The 14,696-nt window shown below is 40.5% G+C and overlaps 1 protein-coding gene across 5 annotated transcripts in view; it reads left to right on the top strand.

The window, feature by feature from the left end:
• LOC311135756 (folliculin-interacting protein 1-like) overlaps nt 1-1,896 on the top strand; it is a 36,465-nt gene extending 34,569 nt beyond the window's left edge. For all 5 annotated transcript variants that reach the window (XM_084169807.1, XM_084169804.1, XM_084169806.1 and 2 more), the window contains 4 exons: nt 203-368; nt 537-737; nt 852-967; nt 1,214-1,896. In XM_084169807.1, coding sequence (XP_084025933.1) covers nt 203-368; nt 537-737; nt 852-967; nt 1,214-1,292 — 562 coding nt within the window. In that variant the 3' untranslated portion in view covers nt 1,293-1,896. The remainder of the gene's footprint in view (nt 1-202; nt 369-536; nt 738-851; nt 968-1,213) is intronic.
• The last annotated feature ends 12,800 nt before the right edge of the window (nt 1,897-14,696 follow it).

Genomic DNA, 14,696 nt, shown 5'->3' with positions numbered 1-14,696 from the left:
GTGAGATACACACTGCCTCTGAACCAATGGCTTGGCCACTTTCATACAGTATACGTCTGAGTTTTACAGTGCTATTGATGTCAACATTAAAAACATCTGTTTGCATTCATATTATGTTTTCAACGTACATATCAACTTCTATGTGAGTTATAAGTGGTAGAATATGTTCTGATGTCGTCTATGCCATGTTTTAAATCAACAGGTCAAAGCTGGTGGAGAATTTCTCCAAACCGAGCATTGCCAACTTTGGGAGGTCCCTGTTCGGAGGGTACTGTCCGACCAATGTGCCGGACTTTGTTCTGCAGGGGATGCCCAACGATGACAAGTTAAGGCAGGGCCTCATGTCAGAATTGGCCCACGCTGTACAGGTAAGAGACTGATATATATACCTCAAGCACTAAACAACTGGATTGTGAGGCTTCGTGAGACCCTAAAGTCTAACTTACTTAATCCTCGTCATGCTTGAGGCACATAAAACATCCTGTATCTGGTCTGCAGCCTTCTGAGCCCAAAGTCTTCTCCTATTATTTTTGCAGCATCCAGTGTTGGATGAGCCCATTGCAGAGGCTGTCTGCATTATCGCAGACACTGATAAGTGGATGGTGCAGGTAGCCAGCAGCCAGAGACGAGCCACGGACAACAACAAACTGGGGAAGGAGGTCCTGGTGTCCAGCCTCGTATCCAGCCTCCTCCAGTCCACCCACCAGCTCTACAAAATGAACCTCTCCCCCAATTTTGTAAGTTCATACAAATGCCAAATTAGCATGCAGTTATTAGCAGTGTGAATAATCCCTACTTTGGCTACTCGGTATCACAAACCTCTAATAAGATTATAACTCTCCTCTCCTCAGTGCATAATGCACCTAGAGGACCGACTCCAGGAGATCTACTTCAAGAGTAAAATGCTGGCAGAGTACCTGAAGGGACAGACTAGAGTCCACGTCAAGGAGCTGGGAATGGTCCTGGGGTGAGCAGCAAAACCGTTCTTATACATTGGCATTGCATCCCAAATGGAACCTATTCCCTATATAGGGAATAAGGTGCCATTTATTTAAAAATATAAATATTGTAATCAATGTTCTTTCTGTTCTTAAAATACTGCACTTTGTTATTTACATCTGAATAACATTCACAGTAACGGAGTTAGGAGAATATACCCATGGCTTGTTGCTTAGCGATGTACAATATTCTAAGCATGGCTCTCTTATTTCAGTATTGAGTCCAGTGACCTTCCACTGCTGGCAGCCGTGGCGAGCACTCACTCTCCCTATGTGGCCCAGATACTGCTATAATAGATGGAACCAAAGCCCAGAGGTGGAGTATGACTGATACTGTGCTCTGCCCTGGACTGACATGTCGGCTTGACCCTGTCCACTGACGCTCTGCTGATGCTCTCAGAGAGGGCTAGTGCAGTGCACAGTCTCCTGGACAAGGTGTACATCCCAAATGGCATCCTATTCAAAAGTAGTGTACTATGTAGGGAATATGGTGTCATTTGGGACACAAAGGGCCACCTCAATGGATACGAGACCTATGCTACTGCTGTTGCTGCCACTGGGCATACAAACACACTGCCACATGGGGGCAGTCTAGCCCACAATCTACTCTCTGCTAGTAAGCGCTGAAGCTCTGCTGGCCAACTCCAGGCCAGAGAGGCATGCTGCTGCTGTGGAGCGTCCCTAATTCGTTATCTTCTTTTTGAATGTTTTTTTCTCCTCTGCATCCAGACCCTTTTAACCCTGTTAAAGGACAAGAAAGCCAACGTCAGACATTTTCTGTTGAGTATGAATAATAAAGACATTGATACTAAAATTGATTATTTTAATGTACTATTTTTCTGTATCATCTTCAACCAGTTCATAGGAAGCAACAGACTCCGGAGATGGATAGGATGGATAGGATGCATTTATTTTAGTAAATATCATAGAGAATATTGTCACTTTATGCCAATTGTTTTTCTGTGTTCTTCATGTTCTTCATTCATATTATTATATTATATTATATTATATTTATATTATATATTCATGTATTTGTTTACAAGTGTACTTGCCCTAAAATGTCTCTCTCAATGATCCATAATTCATTGGATTTAATTTGAAAATGAACTACATCTTTTCACTAATTATAAACATAGGCCTAGAGGTCATATCTGGGTAATCGATACAGTCATTTTAATTATTAACAGAGGTTTGAAAAATGCTTAATGTAGCTTTGACATACTTTATCACAGGTACAACACTACCTCAGATCTGCTTTTTATAGTTGCCTGCTAGAAATGCCTGAGGGAATTATTTTTGTTATTTTTAATCAGAGGAATGTTCAAAAAAACAATGCTGTGCTCTATTGAAAAAGGGATGTTAATTGAATTTCTGAAAATGGGAAAACTATTGTATTTCTCTTTGGAGTACAATGAGAGCCCATTTCTACTGCGGTATTTTGAAAAAAAAACTAAACAAATAATGATCTACATATATTTTCAAACTGAAATATTTTCACGGTTTAAAACTTTTCTATCGCTTTGCCACCATTATACCATGTTTACGGCTGTATTGAATGCTACAAAGGGAGAGTTTGTGGAATATATGTTAGCAATATGTGTATCAGTTCATTACACTATACTCTGTTTAATTATGGCTAACTAAAAACAAAAACACTGCGTTTGATTTTACAAAAGCAAGAGGTGAAACCACAAATCTACACCACAGATTTGATTTGTTTTTTTACAAATATTTTTACCAACCAAGAAATTGATGTTGCATTTTATTTTGAAGTACATTGTCTGGAGAGAGAATCACATACAATGGAGTCTCATTGAAATGAAGTTTGCCACGAGCAGCACCGGAGATTTTGGGATGAGCGAGATGCAAGTCTTCGCTCTCACACAGTCACACACAGTATCTGCCCAGGTTCGCTTCATGCTGTTCACAGCATGGTAACCATGGCACCAAAACAGCTGAGAAGTTGAGCCCTTCAACACTCTTAGTTGTTGCGGAAATTGACCCACTATGCTGTTTACTTTCTGCATCTACGTCATATCGCTGAGTCTACCTTTAATGGACATGTAGCACGAATGGATCAGGGGCTTCTGAAGAATTTAGTTTGCTGGTTAAAATTATTTTGACATGCTTATCATGTAAGATGCTAGGCCACTGCAGGATATGTTCGACTTATTGCATTTTGTAAAACCCATGATTATTTCTCGAAGGTATGACTTTATCTACTTTTCTCTTTATACACGAATATGAATAAATCATTTAGTATGGTGTGTAATGATTAATGTAAATTGTACATATTCAGTTTATTTCCATTTATTTCAATATGAATTGTTTCTCCTTAAATTATCCTTTCCCAATTTTATGGGAATGTTGTGCAATAAAGATGCCAATGTTATAGATGCAAGTGTCTCAGTGAATACTTACAGTATACATTTTTTATTTCAAATTCATGTTTCCTTTCAGTAAAAATTATGCCAATGAAGGGGAAATGGCGAGCAAACATACATACATACATATACAGTAAGCTACTGCATTACCTTTTAACCTGGGGAAGTGCCTTGGGAGTTTTATCATAGCCTGGTATGCAAAATCACCTTTATATTATAAGTAAACTTATATTGAGGGGTTTTCAACATGCCAAATCACTGCTAAACAACTAATGTAGATGTTTTTACTCTCAATGGATTTTCTGCCCTCAAACAAACTACTAGGGATGCTGCTGGGTTATTATTTTCACTAAAGGAAAGGTGGACGTTTCAGATGTACTGATGCAGCATCTCTACACTACAGTTTTACAAATAATTGCACGTCAGAAAATTACTGACTTGAAACACTGTACTATATTATTGATTAACTAATGTATTTATACCTGATCTGCACAGGTATAGAAATGCCCCTGCTGTCAGTGATGCATTTAGTGGGATACGTGTTTCTCGCGATATTTTGGAAATGAACGAAGTTATGCAATTGAGGAGTGACTTTTTCAATGCATAACAAACAACGACACTCAGCTACCTGATGCTCATACTGTATACTAATATTTAATTTATGCAGGAGCTTAACACGTAGTATAATGGCATTTCTTACAGAATAGAGCTCGCTAGTTCAGCCAGGTCGTTCAAGATTGACGTCGAAATTGGAGGACGTCGGGAAATGCCTTCAAACTGGCCACTAGGGGCAACAGTGAACGCTATTACCATCAAGTAGGCTTGGGTTTTGCTAGGGTGGTGAATGGGTGTAATCTCATGACTGTGGATCAGAAGGTTGTGCATTCGATCCCAGTCGTGGGCACTGATTTTAATCCTATCCCAAACCTTAACCATTTGGAATGTGTGCCTTACCCTTAACTTCTACATTTGACGTTTGGCTAAATGGAAGGACACTGAGCAGCAGGAGCAACTTTAAAGTTGGGAGCAACTTCAACATTTGACGTTTGGAGAATGTGGATTAAGGTCTAATTCTGCAGTGAGAGCTTGTGCTAGCTAGCAGTCCTACAAAACTAAAATGAGTTAGCATTTTGTACTCGTTGGGCATTCCTATGGGGAAAATAATGGGGTTTTGGGATATACGCCAAAAATAAGGTCTGAGGTTAACACAGGCTTAAGAGCTCTTATACATTTTGTTCTATGAGATAATATCAGTCAGTTAACATGACCTTTATGAATTATAAAGCCTTTTATGTGCTTAAAATAAGTATGTTGCTAACTGTCAGAGAAATGAAATTACAACGTTAGTCGCAACATTTTTCACGTCACAACCACGCACTAGTCTACACTACAGTCTGACAAAAAGCTAGTTAGCTTAGTAAACGTTCTGCTTCCCAGCGTGAACGAAAGCGCAAGGAGCGGGAAGGTGCTCGTTTGGTTCCTGAACGATGTTGTCCAGATGAGACTTTAGGTCTGTCTTACAAGGTAAGGTAAAGGCGTCCGCATACATAGGTTCGGTTTGCTCCTAGCGGAACTCGGCTAGGCATAGCGAACATCTGTGCCTCGCATACTCCCTTAAAACACCTTCGCTTGAAAAACAGCAATATTATTGTTTGTCCTGCTTGAGATGCTGTAGCAACAACATAGCCAGTATACACTTCTCCAAAATAGTCCGAAATTAAAGGTAGACTCAGCAAAATGACATTGCCACGAGCATCAACATATTGCGATGAGCGAGATGCAAGATTATGCTCTCACAGTCACACACAGTATCTGCGCATGTGCATGGGTTCGCTTCACGCTGTTCAAAGCGTGGTAGCCAGGAAAGCAAAACAGTGGAGAAGTTGAGCCTCACGCTTCGATACTCTTGTTTACTTTCTTCATCACATCGCCGAGTCTAGCTTTAGTCTAAGATAAATCAAGAAATCTGTGATTTTTATGTTTTTGCAGAATCACGCAATTTGGTGCAGATTTTTTTTGCATGAAAACTAGCCCTCTCTCGTTGAGTGACAACAAACACTTCATTGAAGAATCCCGTCCATAGTTCCGACTCCTACTAGTAGTACTGTTGACCAATTATCAACAAAGGGGCGTAGACTTCAGCTTCCGAACTTCGACTTGCCTCAAGAAAAATGTTTGTGCACACGAACACCCGAAAACATACCTGCCTTAGACCAAATTGAACAAAAACGTCCAAAAAATATATCATAATATGTTCGCTAACTGTTTAGACTGGGATGCGTACAGTAAGCTTTAGCCTGTTAGCTAGACATCAAAGGCATGCAACCTGAGATGTAGTTTTATTTTTTACATGGTAGCACATCGTTAGCTTTTTACTTGTTTTGATAACATAAATGCTTCAAAATTCACAAAAAGTGATGTTAGCTGATTATCTCATAGAACAAAACGTATAACATCTAAGCCACAGACCTCCACAAAACGCATTAATTTATCCATAGGCTTTGTCCAACTAGCCAAGGCGGAGTTAGCCTACAAAAGACGCCATTACTATTGCTCTCTATATCTACAGTGCCTTCGAAAAGTATTCAGACCCCTTGAATCTACACACAATACCCCATAATGACAAAGCAAAAACAGGTTTTTAGAAATGTTTGCAAATTTATAAAAAATAAAAAACAGAAACATCACATTTACATAAGTATTCAGACCTTTTACTCAGTACTTTGTTGAAGACCCTTTAGCAGGTCAGGTTCAAGTCCGGGCTCTGGCTGGGCCACTCAAGGACATTCAGAGACTTGTCCCGAAGCCACTCCTGCGTTGTCTTGGCTGTGTGCTTAGGGTCGTTGTCCTGTTGGAAGGTGAACCTTCGCCCCAGTCTGAGGTCCTGAGTGCTCTGGAGCAGGTTTTCATCAAGGATCTCTCTGTACTTTGCTCCATTCATCTTTGCCTCGATCCTGACTAGTCTCCCAGTCCCTGCCGCTGAAAAACATTCCCACAGCATGATGCTGCCACCATCATGCTTCACCTTAGGGATGGTGCCAGGTGTACTCCAGACGTTACGCTTGGCATTCACCTCCCTGACCAAGGCCCTTCTCCCCCGATTGCTAAGTTTGGCCGGGCAGCCAGCGCTAGGAAGAGGCTTGGTGGTTCCAAACTTTTTCCATTTAAGAATGATGGAGGCCACTGTGTTCTTGGGGACCTTCAATGCTGCAGAAATGTTTTGGTACCCTTCCCCAGATCTGTGCCTCGACACAATCCTGTCTCGGAGCTCTACGGACAATTCCTTCGACCTCATGGCTTGGTTTTTGCTCTGACATGCACTGTCAACTGTGGGACCTTATATAGACAGGTGTGTGCCTTTCCAAATCATGTCCAATCAATTGAATTTACCACAGGTGGACTCCAATCAAGTTGTAGAAACATCTCAAGGATGATCAATGGAAACATGGTGCATCTGAGCTCAATTTCGAGTCTCATACCAAAGCGTCTGAATACATTTATACATTTAGAATAAGGCTGTAACGTAACAAAATGTTGAAAATTAAAGGGGTCTGAATACTTTCCAAATGCACTGTATGTGTCCCAAAAAAATTAATATTTCCTGAGCTTTCTTATATCTCTTATGATTTATATCTCTTATGACTGTCATTTTTGCCATTTATGGATGTCTTATTCAATGCGTTTCTATGGCCTATAGTAGTAAAGGCCAAATTCAATATTGTATCAAATCATTTTTACATACAGCTGAAGTCAGAAGTTTACATACACCTTAGCCAAATACATTTAAACTCAGTTTTTCACAATTCCTGACATTTAATGCTAGTAAAAATTCCCTGTTTTAGGTCAATTAGGATCACCACTTTATTTTAAGAATGTGAAATGTCAGAATAATAGTAGAGAGAATTATTTATTTCAGCTTTTATTTCTTTCATCACATTCCCAGTGGGACAGAAGTTTACATACACTCAGTTAGTGTTTGGTAGCATTGCCTTTAAATTATTTAACTTGGTTTAAACAATTTGGGTAGCCTTCCACAAGCTTCCCACAAGAAGTTGGGTGAATTTTGGCCCATTCCTCCTGACAGAGCTGGTGTAACTGAGTCAGGTTTGTAGGCCACACATTTTCTATAGGATTGAGGTCAGGGCTTTGTGATGGCCACTCCAATACCTTGACTTTGTTGTCCTTAAGCCATTTTGCCACAACTTTGGAAGTATGCTTGGGGTCATTGTCCATTTGGAAGACCCATTTGCAACCAAGCTTTAACTTCCTGACTGATGTCTTGAGATGTTGCTTCAATATATCCACATAGTTTTCCTTCCTCATGATGCCATCTATTTTGTGAAGTGCACCAGTCCCTCCTGCAGCAAAGCACTCCCACAGCATGATGCTGCCACGCCCGTGCTTCACGGTTGGGATGGTGTTCTTCGGCTTGCAAGCGTTCCCCTTTTTCCTCCAAACATAACGATGGTCATTATGGCCAAACACTTCTATTTTTGTTTCACCAGACCAGAGGACATTTCTCCAAAAAGTACGATCTTTGTCCCCATGTGCAGTTGCAAACCGTAGTCTGGCTTTTTTATGGCGGTTTTGGAGCAGTGGCTTCTTCCTTGCTGAGCGGCTTTTCAGGTTATGTCGATATAGGACTCGTTTTACTGTGGATATAGATACTTTTGTACCTGTTTCCTCTAGCATCTTCAAGGTCCTTTGCTGTTGTTCTGGGATTGATTTGCACTTTTCGCACCAAAGTACGTTCATCTCTAGGAGACCGAACGCCTCTCCTTCCTGAGCGGTATGACGGCTGCGTAGTCCCCTGGTGTTTATACTTGCGTACTATTGTTTGTACAGATGAACGTGGTACCTTCAGGCGTTTGGAAATTGCTCCCAAGGATGAACCAGACTTGTGGAGGTCTACAATTATTTTTCTGAGGTTTTGGCTGATTTCTTTTGATTTTCCCATGATGTCAAGCAAAGAGGCACTGAGTTTGAAGGTAGGCCTTGAAATACATCCACTCGTACACCTCCAATTGACTCAAATTATGTCAATTAGCCTATCAGAAGCTTCTAAAGCCATGACATCATTTTCTGGAATTTTCTAAGCTGTTTAAAGGCACAGTCAACTTAGTGTATGTACTTCTGACCCACAGGAATTGTGATACATTGGATTATAAGTGAAATAATCTGTCTGTAAACAATTGTTGGAAAAATTACTTGTGTCATGCACAAAGTAGATGTCCTAACCGACGTGCCAAAACTATAGTTTGTTAACAAGAAATGTGTGGAGTGGTTGAAAAACGAGTTTTAATGACTCCAACCTAAGTGTATGTAAACTTCCGACTTCAACTGTATACTGTATATTTTTTAATACCTAAAGGGGTCCTACAATTCCAAATCAAATAGCTAAATGATGCATGGTATGACCATCTTAACACAATTTCATATGTTAGTTTACCAGCCACCAGTAGTGCTGCCTCTGAATGAGCATTTTCTTATTTGCTTATGGCCATATTCAGCTCGTTGAGTGTGGTTTTAGTGCCAGTATTGGTTTGTGGTAGTAAATAGACAGCAACTAAAAATATAGATGAAAATTATCTTAGTAAATAGTATGTTCTACAGCTTATCAAGATAGATTCTAACTCAGGTGAGCAGAACCTTGAGACTTAATATTAGAGATTGTGCACCAGCTGTTGTTAACAAAGAGATTCATTCCACCCCCTTTGAGCTTACCCAATGCTGCCGTTCTGTCCTGCAGATGCATAGAAAAAACAGCTACAACATTATCCATGTCCTTGTTCAGCCAAGATTCAGAGAAACATAGGATATTATAGTTCTTCAGGTCCCGTTGGTAGGATTTTCTCGAAATAGAGCTCGTCCAGTTTGTTGTCTAGTGATTGTACATTCGCCAATAGAACAGAGGGTAGAGGCGGATGATTTACTCTCCACCGAAGTTTCATCACGCGCACATCGGTCTCTATATCGCGGTTTCTTTCTCTTACGAGTGTTGGGGATTAGGCCTGGTCCGGGGTGAACAGTATGTCCTGTGCTGCTTACTAATTGAAGTATAAATCTTCATCCAAATCGAGGTTAGTGATCGCTGTTCTGATGTCCAGAAGCTCTTTTCGGTCATAGGAAACAGTGGCGGAAACATTATGTACAAAAAAAGTTAAAGATCAGTGCAATAAAACACACTAAATAGCAGAATTGGTCAGGAGCCTGTAAAACAGACGTTATACATTCCAGAACCATAATCAGTTCCGAAATGCCACAATGAGTGAAACAAATATCAGAATTGGGCTGCCCGTCTAAACCAACATGAATGGACAAAGCCATTGATCATTTGACAGTATGCATTCCTATGTGAAGAGTCAATAGTGCATTGAAGCCAAATGAAGTCAGTTAAGATTGGGCTCCCGATTGGCAAAGCGGTTTAAGGTACTGCATCTCAGTGCTAGAGGGGTCACTACAGACCCTGGTTCGATTCCAGGCTGTCTTACAATCCGGCCGTGATTGGGAGTCCCATAGAGCGGCACTCAATTGGCCCAACGTCGTCCGGGTTTGGCTGTTGTAGGCCATCATTGTAAGTAAGAATTTATTCTTAACTGACTTGCTTAGTTAAATAAATAAAAATTAAATGGAGACATAACATCAAAGATTGTCTATTATAATAACAAGATGTGACAGCTCTAACAATAAAAACACATGTCCTCAAAGATGGAAGGCAGGCGAGATCAGGTGGGACCATTTTAATGAGAGGGCAGATACACGCGTGAACGACAGGCCTTAGAGATAAATAGAGGACGAATCTTTGTATCCGTGCCATTATTGCGTCTGTGACAGCATGGGCAGTGCCATTGAGGCCATCGCCATTTTAAAGTAGTCCATTTTCTTGTTCTTCATTGTCTGATTTCTCCCAACTCATAGGAATCCCCACACAGTTGACTACTTTAAAATGGTGGAACCCCTCAATGACAATGTCCATGCTAAAATGGGTTATATCCATGATAAGTTCTCGATATATCTACAATACAAAGTTGTTGTTTTTTCAAAGTTGCCGAAATGCCACGTGCGTCCACTTATATCAGTGCATTCGTAACAACCTAACCATTACGAAACGTATATTCGATCAAATAAGCCTCACGTAGCAAATTAGCCATTACATTTTCTGTTGACCAAATTCTACACTCTCTCATTTACCGCCATACATAAATTCCTTACTGGGCTTATTTTCGTGGACAGATTTTGGGTGGAGCAAAACCTCTCGCTTCATCTCTTCCTCTCTGATAACATTTGCAGTTTGAGCTACTCCAGGAAGTGACGTTGCACGCTAGCTCAGTGCTGCCACCTCTCATTGACTAAAGGCGTCCACATTCTTCCCATCCAAAACAGTTTGTGCATATATTATGACATTCGGGAAGGTTTTTTTGGGCTGTTCGTACACATATCTTTTTTCCCTTGAGGCAAGCCGAAGTTCGGTAGCAGAAGTCTACACCCCTTCGTCAGTGATTGGTAAACAGTAGGGATTCTTCAATTAAGGCTTTGTTATCATTCAACGAGAGACGACTTGTTTTCATGCAAATTTTTTCACTTGAGAAATACTTAACATCTTAGTTAGATGTACCATTGTGTGATTAAAACATTTTCAGCAAAAAAAACATCTAAATTAATTACAGATTTCTTGAGTTATTTTTGATTATTTCAGTCTATTTTGAGGAAGTGTATACTGGCTAAGGCGTCTCAAGAGGGAGAAACAGTACTATTGCCTATTTTTTCAAGCGAAGGTCTTTAAAGGGAGTATGTGAGGCACAGACGTTCACTTCGCCTAGCTGAGTTCTGCTAGGAGAAAACCGAACCTAGTATGCAGACACCTTAACTCAAGTTGAAGGCCAACCAGGGTACCGCAGGGTGGCATTAGCATCTAAATTATCCTTAAGTTAACTTCTTCTTAACTTCTTCTGCAATTTTTAAAATAATTGGTTCTAGGACATACATCTCTTTTATTAGAAGCAACTATTGGTACCATGATTGTTTTCGATTTTTATTTTATTTACACGAAGATTGACAACGAAGATTGACAATTTCCATTCACTGTAATGGGGGATCCTGTTTTTTTGCTAACAATGCCTGCAGTACCGCGGTCGGCCTTTAACTTCTGTGGCTTCGATGAGAGTGGGCAGTCGTTCTCCCCTGGTCTATATGCAGCCAAAGTGTACAGAGATAAGACATGAGTCAATAACAATAAAATGAATTTAATGTCAACCAGATGTGTCTTGTCAACAAGCACAATTTATTCCAAGTACTGGTGGTAACCAGATAGAACTCGTTATTTCCCAGTATGCTAATCAAACATATTTTACTTATTAAGTCTAAGACAAAAATAACTGCAATACACTTGTCTCAAATATATTAGGTTGACTTCACAGAACCACCGCGGACACATGCCATTGTAAAATGAGAGGCCTATCTATGTATTGAAACCAGATGGCACCATTTTCTTGTTTTTATTTATTTAAGGAAAACCAGGGGCACACTCCAACACTCAGACATAATTTACAAACGAAGCATGTGTGTTTAGTGAGTCCGCCAGATCAGAGGCAGTAGGGATGACCAGGGATATTCTCTTGATAAGCGCGTGAATTGGACCCTTTTCCTGTCCTGCTAAGAATTCAAAATGTAATGAGTACTTTTGGGTGTCAGAGAAAATGTCTGGAGTAAAAAGTAAATTATTTTCTTTAGGAATGTAGTGTAGTAAAGTAAAAGTAAAAGTTAAGTACAGATACCCAAAATAACTACTTAAGTAGTATTTTTACTTAAGTACTTTACACCACTGGATATTATGCTGACAGTAGGATATTATGCTGGCAGCAGGATCGCAGATTTTCTTTCTAAAAATAAGAGTCCTTTTACAAAGACATGCTAAACTTTGGGAATACAGTTGAAGTCGGAAGTTTACATACACTTAGGTTGGAGTCATTAAAACTTGTTTTTCAACCACTGCACAAATTTCTTGTTAACAAACTATAGTTTTGGCACGTTGGTTAGGACATCTACTTTGTGCATGACACAAGTAGTTTTCCAACAATAGTTTACAGACAGATTATTTCACTTATACAGTGGGGGAAGAAAGTATTTAGTCAGCCACCAATTGTGCAAGTTCTCCCACTTAAAAAGATGAGAGAGGCCTGTAATTTTCATCATAGGTACACGTCAACTATGACAGACAAAATGAGGAAAAAAAATCCAGAAAATCACATTGTAGGATTTTTTATGAATTTATTTGCAAATTATGGTGGAAAATAAGTATTTGGTCAATAACAAAAGTTTCTCAATACTTTGTTATATACCCTTTGTTGGCAATGACACAGGTCAAACGTTTTCTGTAAGTCTTCACAAGGTTTTCACACACTGTTGCTGGTATTTTGGCCCATTCCTCCATGCAGATCTCCTCTAGAGCAGTGATGTTTTGGGGCTGTCGCTGGGCAACACAGACTTTCAACTCCCTCCAAAGATTTTCTATGGGGTTGAGATCTGGAGACTGGCTAGGCCACTCCAGGACCTTGAAATGCTTCTTACGAAGCCACTCCTTCGTTGCCCGGGCGGTGTGTTTGGGATCATTGTCATGCTGAAAGACCCAGCCACGTTTCATCTTCAATGCCCTTGCTGATGGAAGGAGGTTTTCACTCAAAATCTCACGATACATGGCCCCATTCATTCTTTCCTTTACACGGCTCAGTCGTCCTGGTCCCTTTGCAGAAAAACAGCCCCAAAGCATGATGTTTCCACCCCCATGCTTCACAGTAGGTATGGTGTTCTTTGGATGCAACTCAGCATTCTTTGTCCTCCAAACACGACGAGTGTTATTTTGGTTTCATCTGACCATATGACATTCTCCCAATCCTCTTCTGGATCATCCAAATGCACTCTAGCAAACTTCAGACGGGCCTGTACATGTACTGGCTTAAGCAGGGGGACAGGTCTGGCACTGCAGGATTTGAGTCCCTGGCGGCGTAGTGTGTTACTGATGGTAGGCTTTGTTACTTTGGTCCCAGCTTTCTGCAGGTCATTCACTAGGTCCCCCCGTGTGGTTCTGGGATTTTTGCTCACCGTTCTTGTGATCATTTTGACCCCACGGGGTGAGATCTTGCGTGGAGCCCCAGATCGAGGGAGATTATCAGTGGTTTTGTATGTCTTCCATTTCCTAATAATTGCTCCCACAGTTGATTTCTTCAAACCAAGCTGCTTACCTGTTGCAGATTCAGTCTTCCCAGCCTGGTGCAGGTCTACAATTTTGTTTCTGGTGTCCTTTGACAGCTCTTTGGTCTTGGCCATAGTGGAGTTTGGAGTGTGACTTTTTGAGGTTGTGGACAGGTGTCTTTTATACTGATAACAAGTTCAAACAGGTGCCATTAATACAGGTAAAGAGTGGAGGACAGAGGAGCCTCTTAAAGAAGAAGTTACAGGTCTGTGAGAGCCAGAAATCTTGCTTGTTTGTAGGTGACCAAATACTTATTTTCCACCATAATTTGCAAATAAATTCATTAAAAATCCTACAATGTGATTTTATGGATATTTTTTTCTCAATTTGTCTGTCATAGTTGACGTGTACCTATGATGAAAATTACAGGCCTCTCTCATCTTTTTAAGTGGGAGAACATGCACAATTGGTGGCTGACTAAATACTTTTTTTCCCCACTGTAATTCACTGTATCACAATTCCAGTGGGTCAGAAGTTTACATACACTAAGTTGACTGTGCCTTTAAACAGCTTGGAAAATTCCAGAAAATGATGTCATGGCTTTAGAAGCTTCTGATGGGCTAATTGACATCATTTGAGTCAATTGGAGGTGTATCTGTGGATGTATTTCAAGGCCTACTTTCAAACTCAGTGCCTCTTTGCTTCATCCTTGGGAGCAATTTCCAAACGCCTGAAGGTACCACGTTCATCTGTACAAACAATAGTACGCAAGTATAAACACCATGGGACCACGCAGCCATCATACCGCTCAGGAATGAGACGCGTTCTGTCTCCTAGAGATGAACATACTTTGGTGCGAAAAGTGCAAATCAATCCCAGAACAACAGCAAAGGACCTTGTGAAGATGCTGGAGGAAACGGGTACAAAAGCATCTATATCCACAGTAAAACGAGTCCTATATTGACATAACCTGAAAGGCCGCTCAGCAAGGAAGAAGCCACTGCTTCAAAACCGCCATAAAAAAGCCAGACTACGGTTTGCAACTGCACATGGGGACAAAGATCGTACTATTTGGAGAAATGTCCTCTGGTCTGATGAAACAAAAATAGAAGTGTTTGGCCATAA

The sequence above is a fragment of the Coregonus lavaretus genome (genome assembly GCF_964263955.1).
Source record: "Coregonus lavaretus genome assembly, chromosome: 10".
Lineage (NCBI taxonomy): Eukaryota > Metazoa > Chordata > Actinopteri > Salmoniformes > Salmonidae > Coregonus > Coregonus lavaretus.
This window is presented reverse-complemented; position numbering and strand designations above follow the sequence as displayed.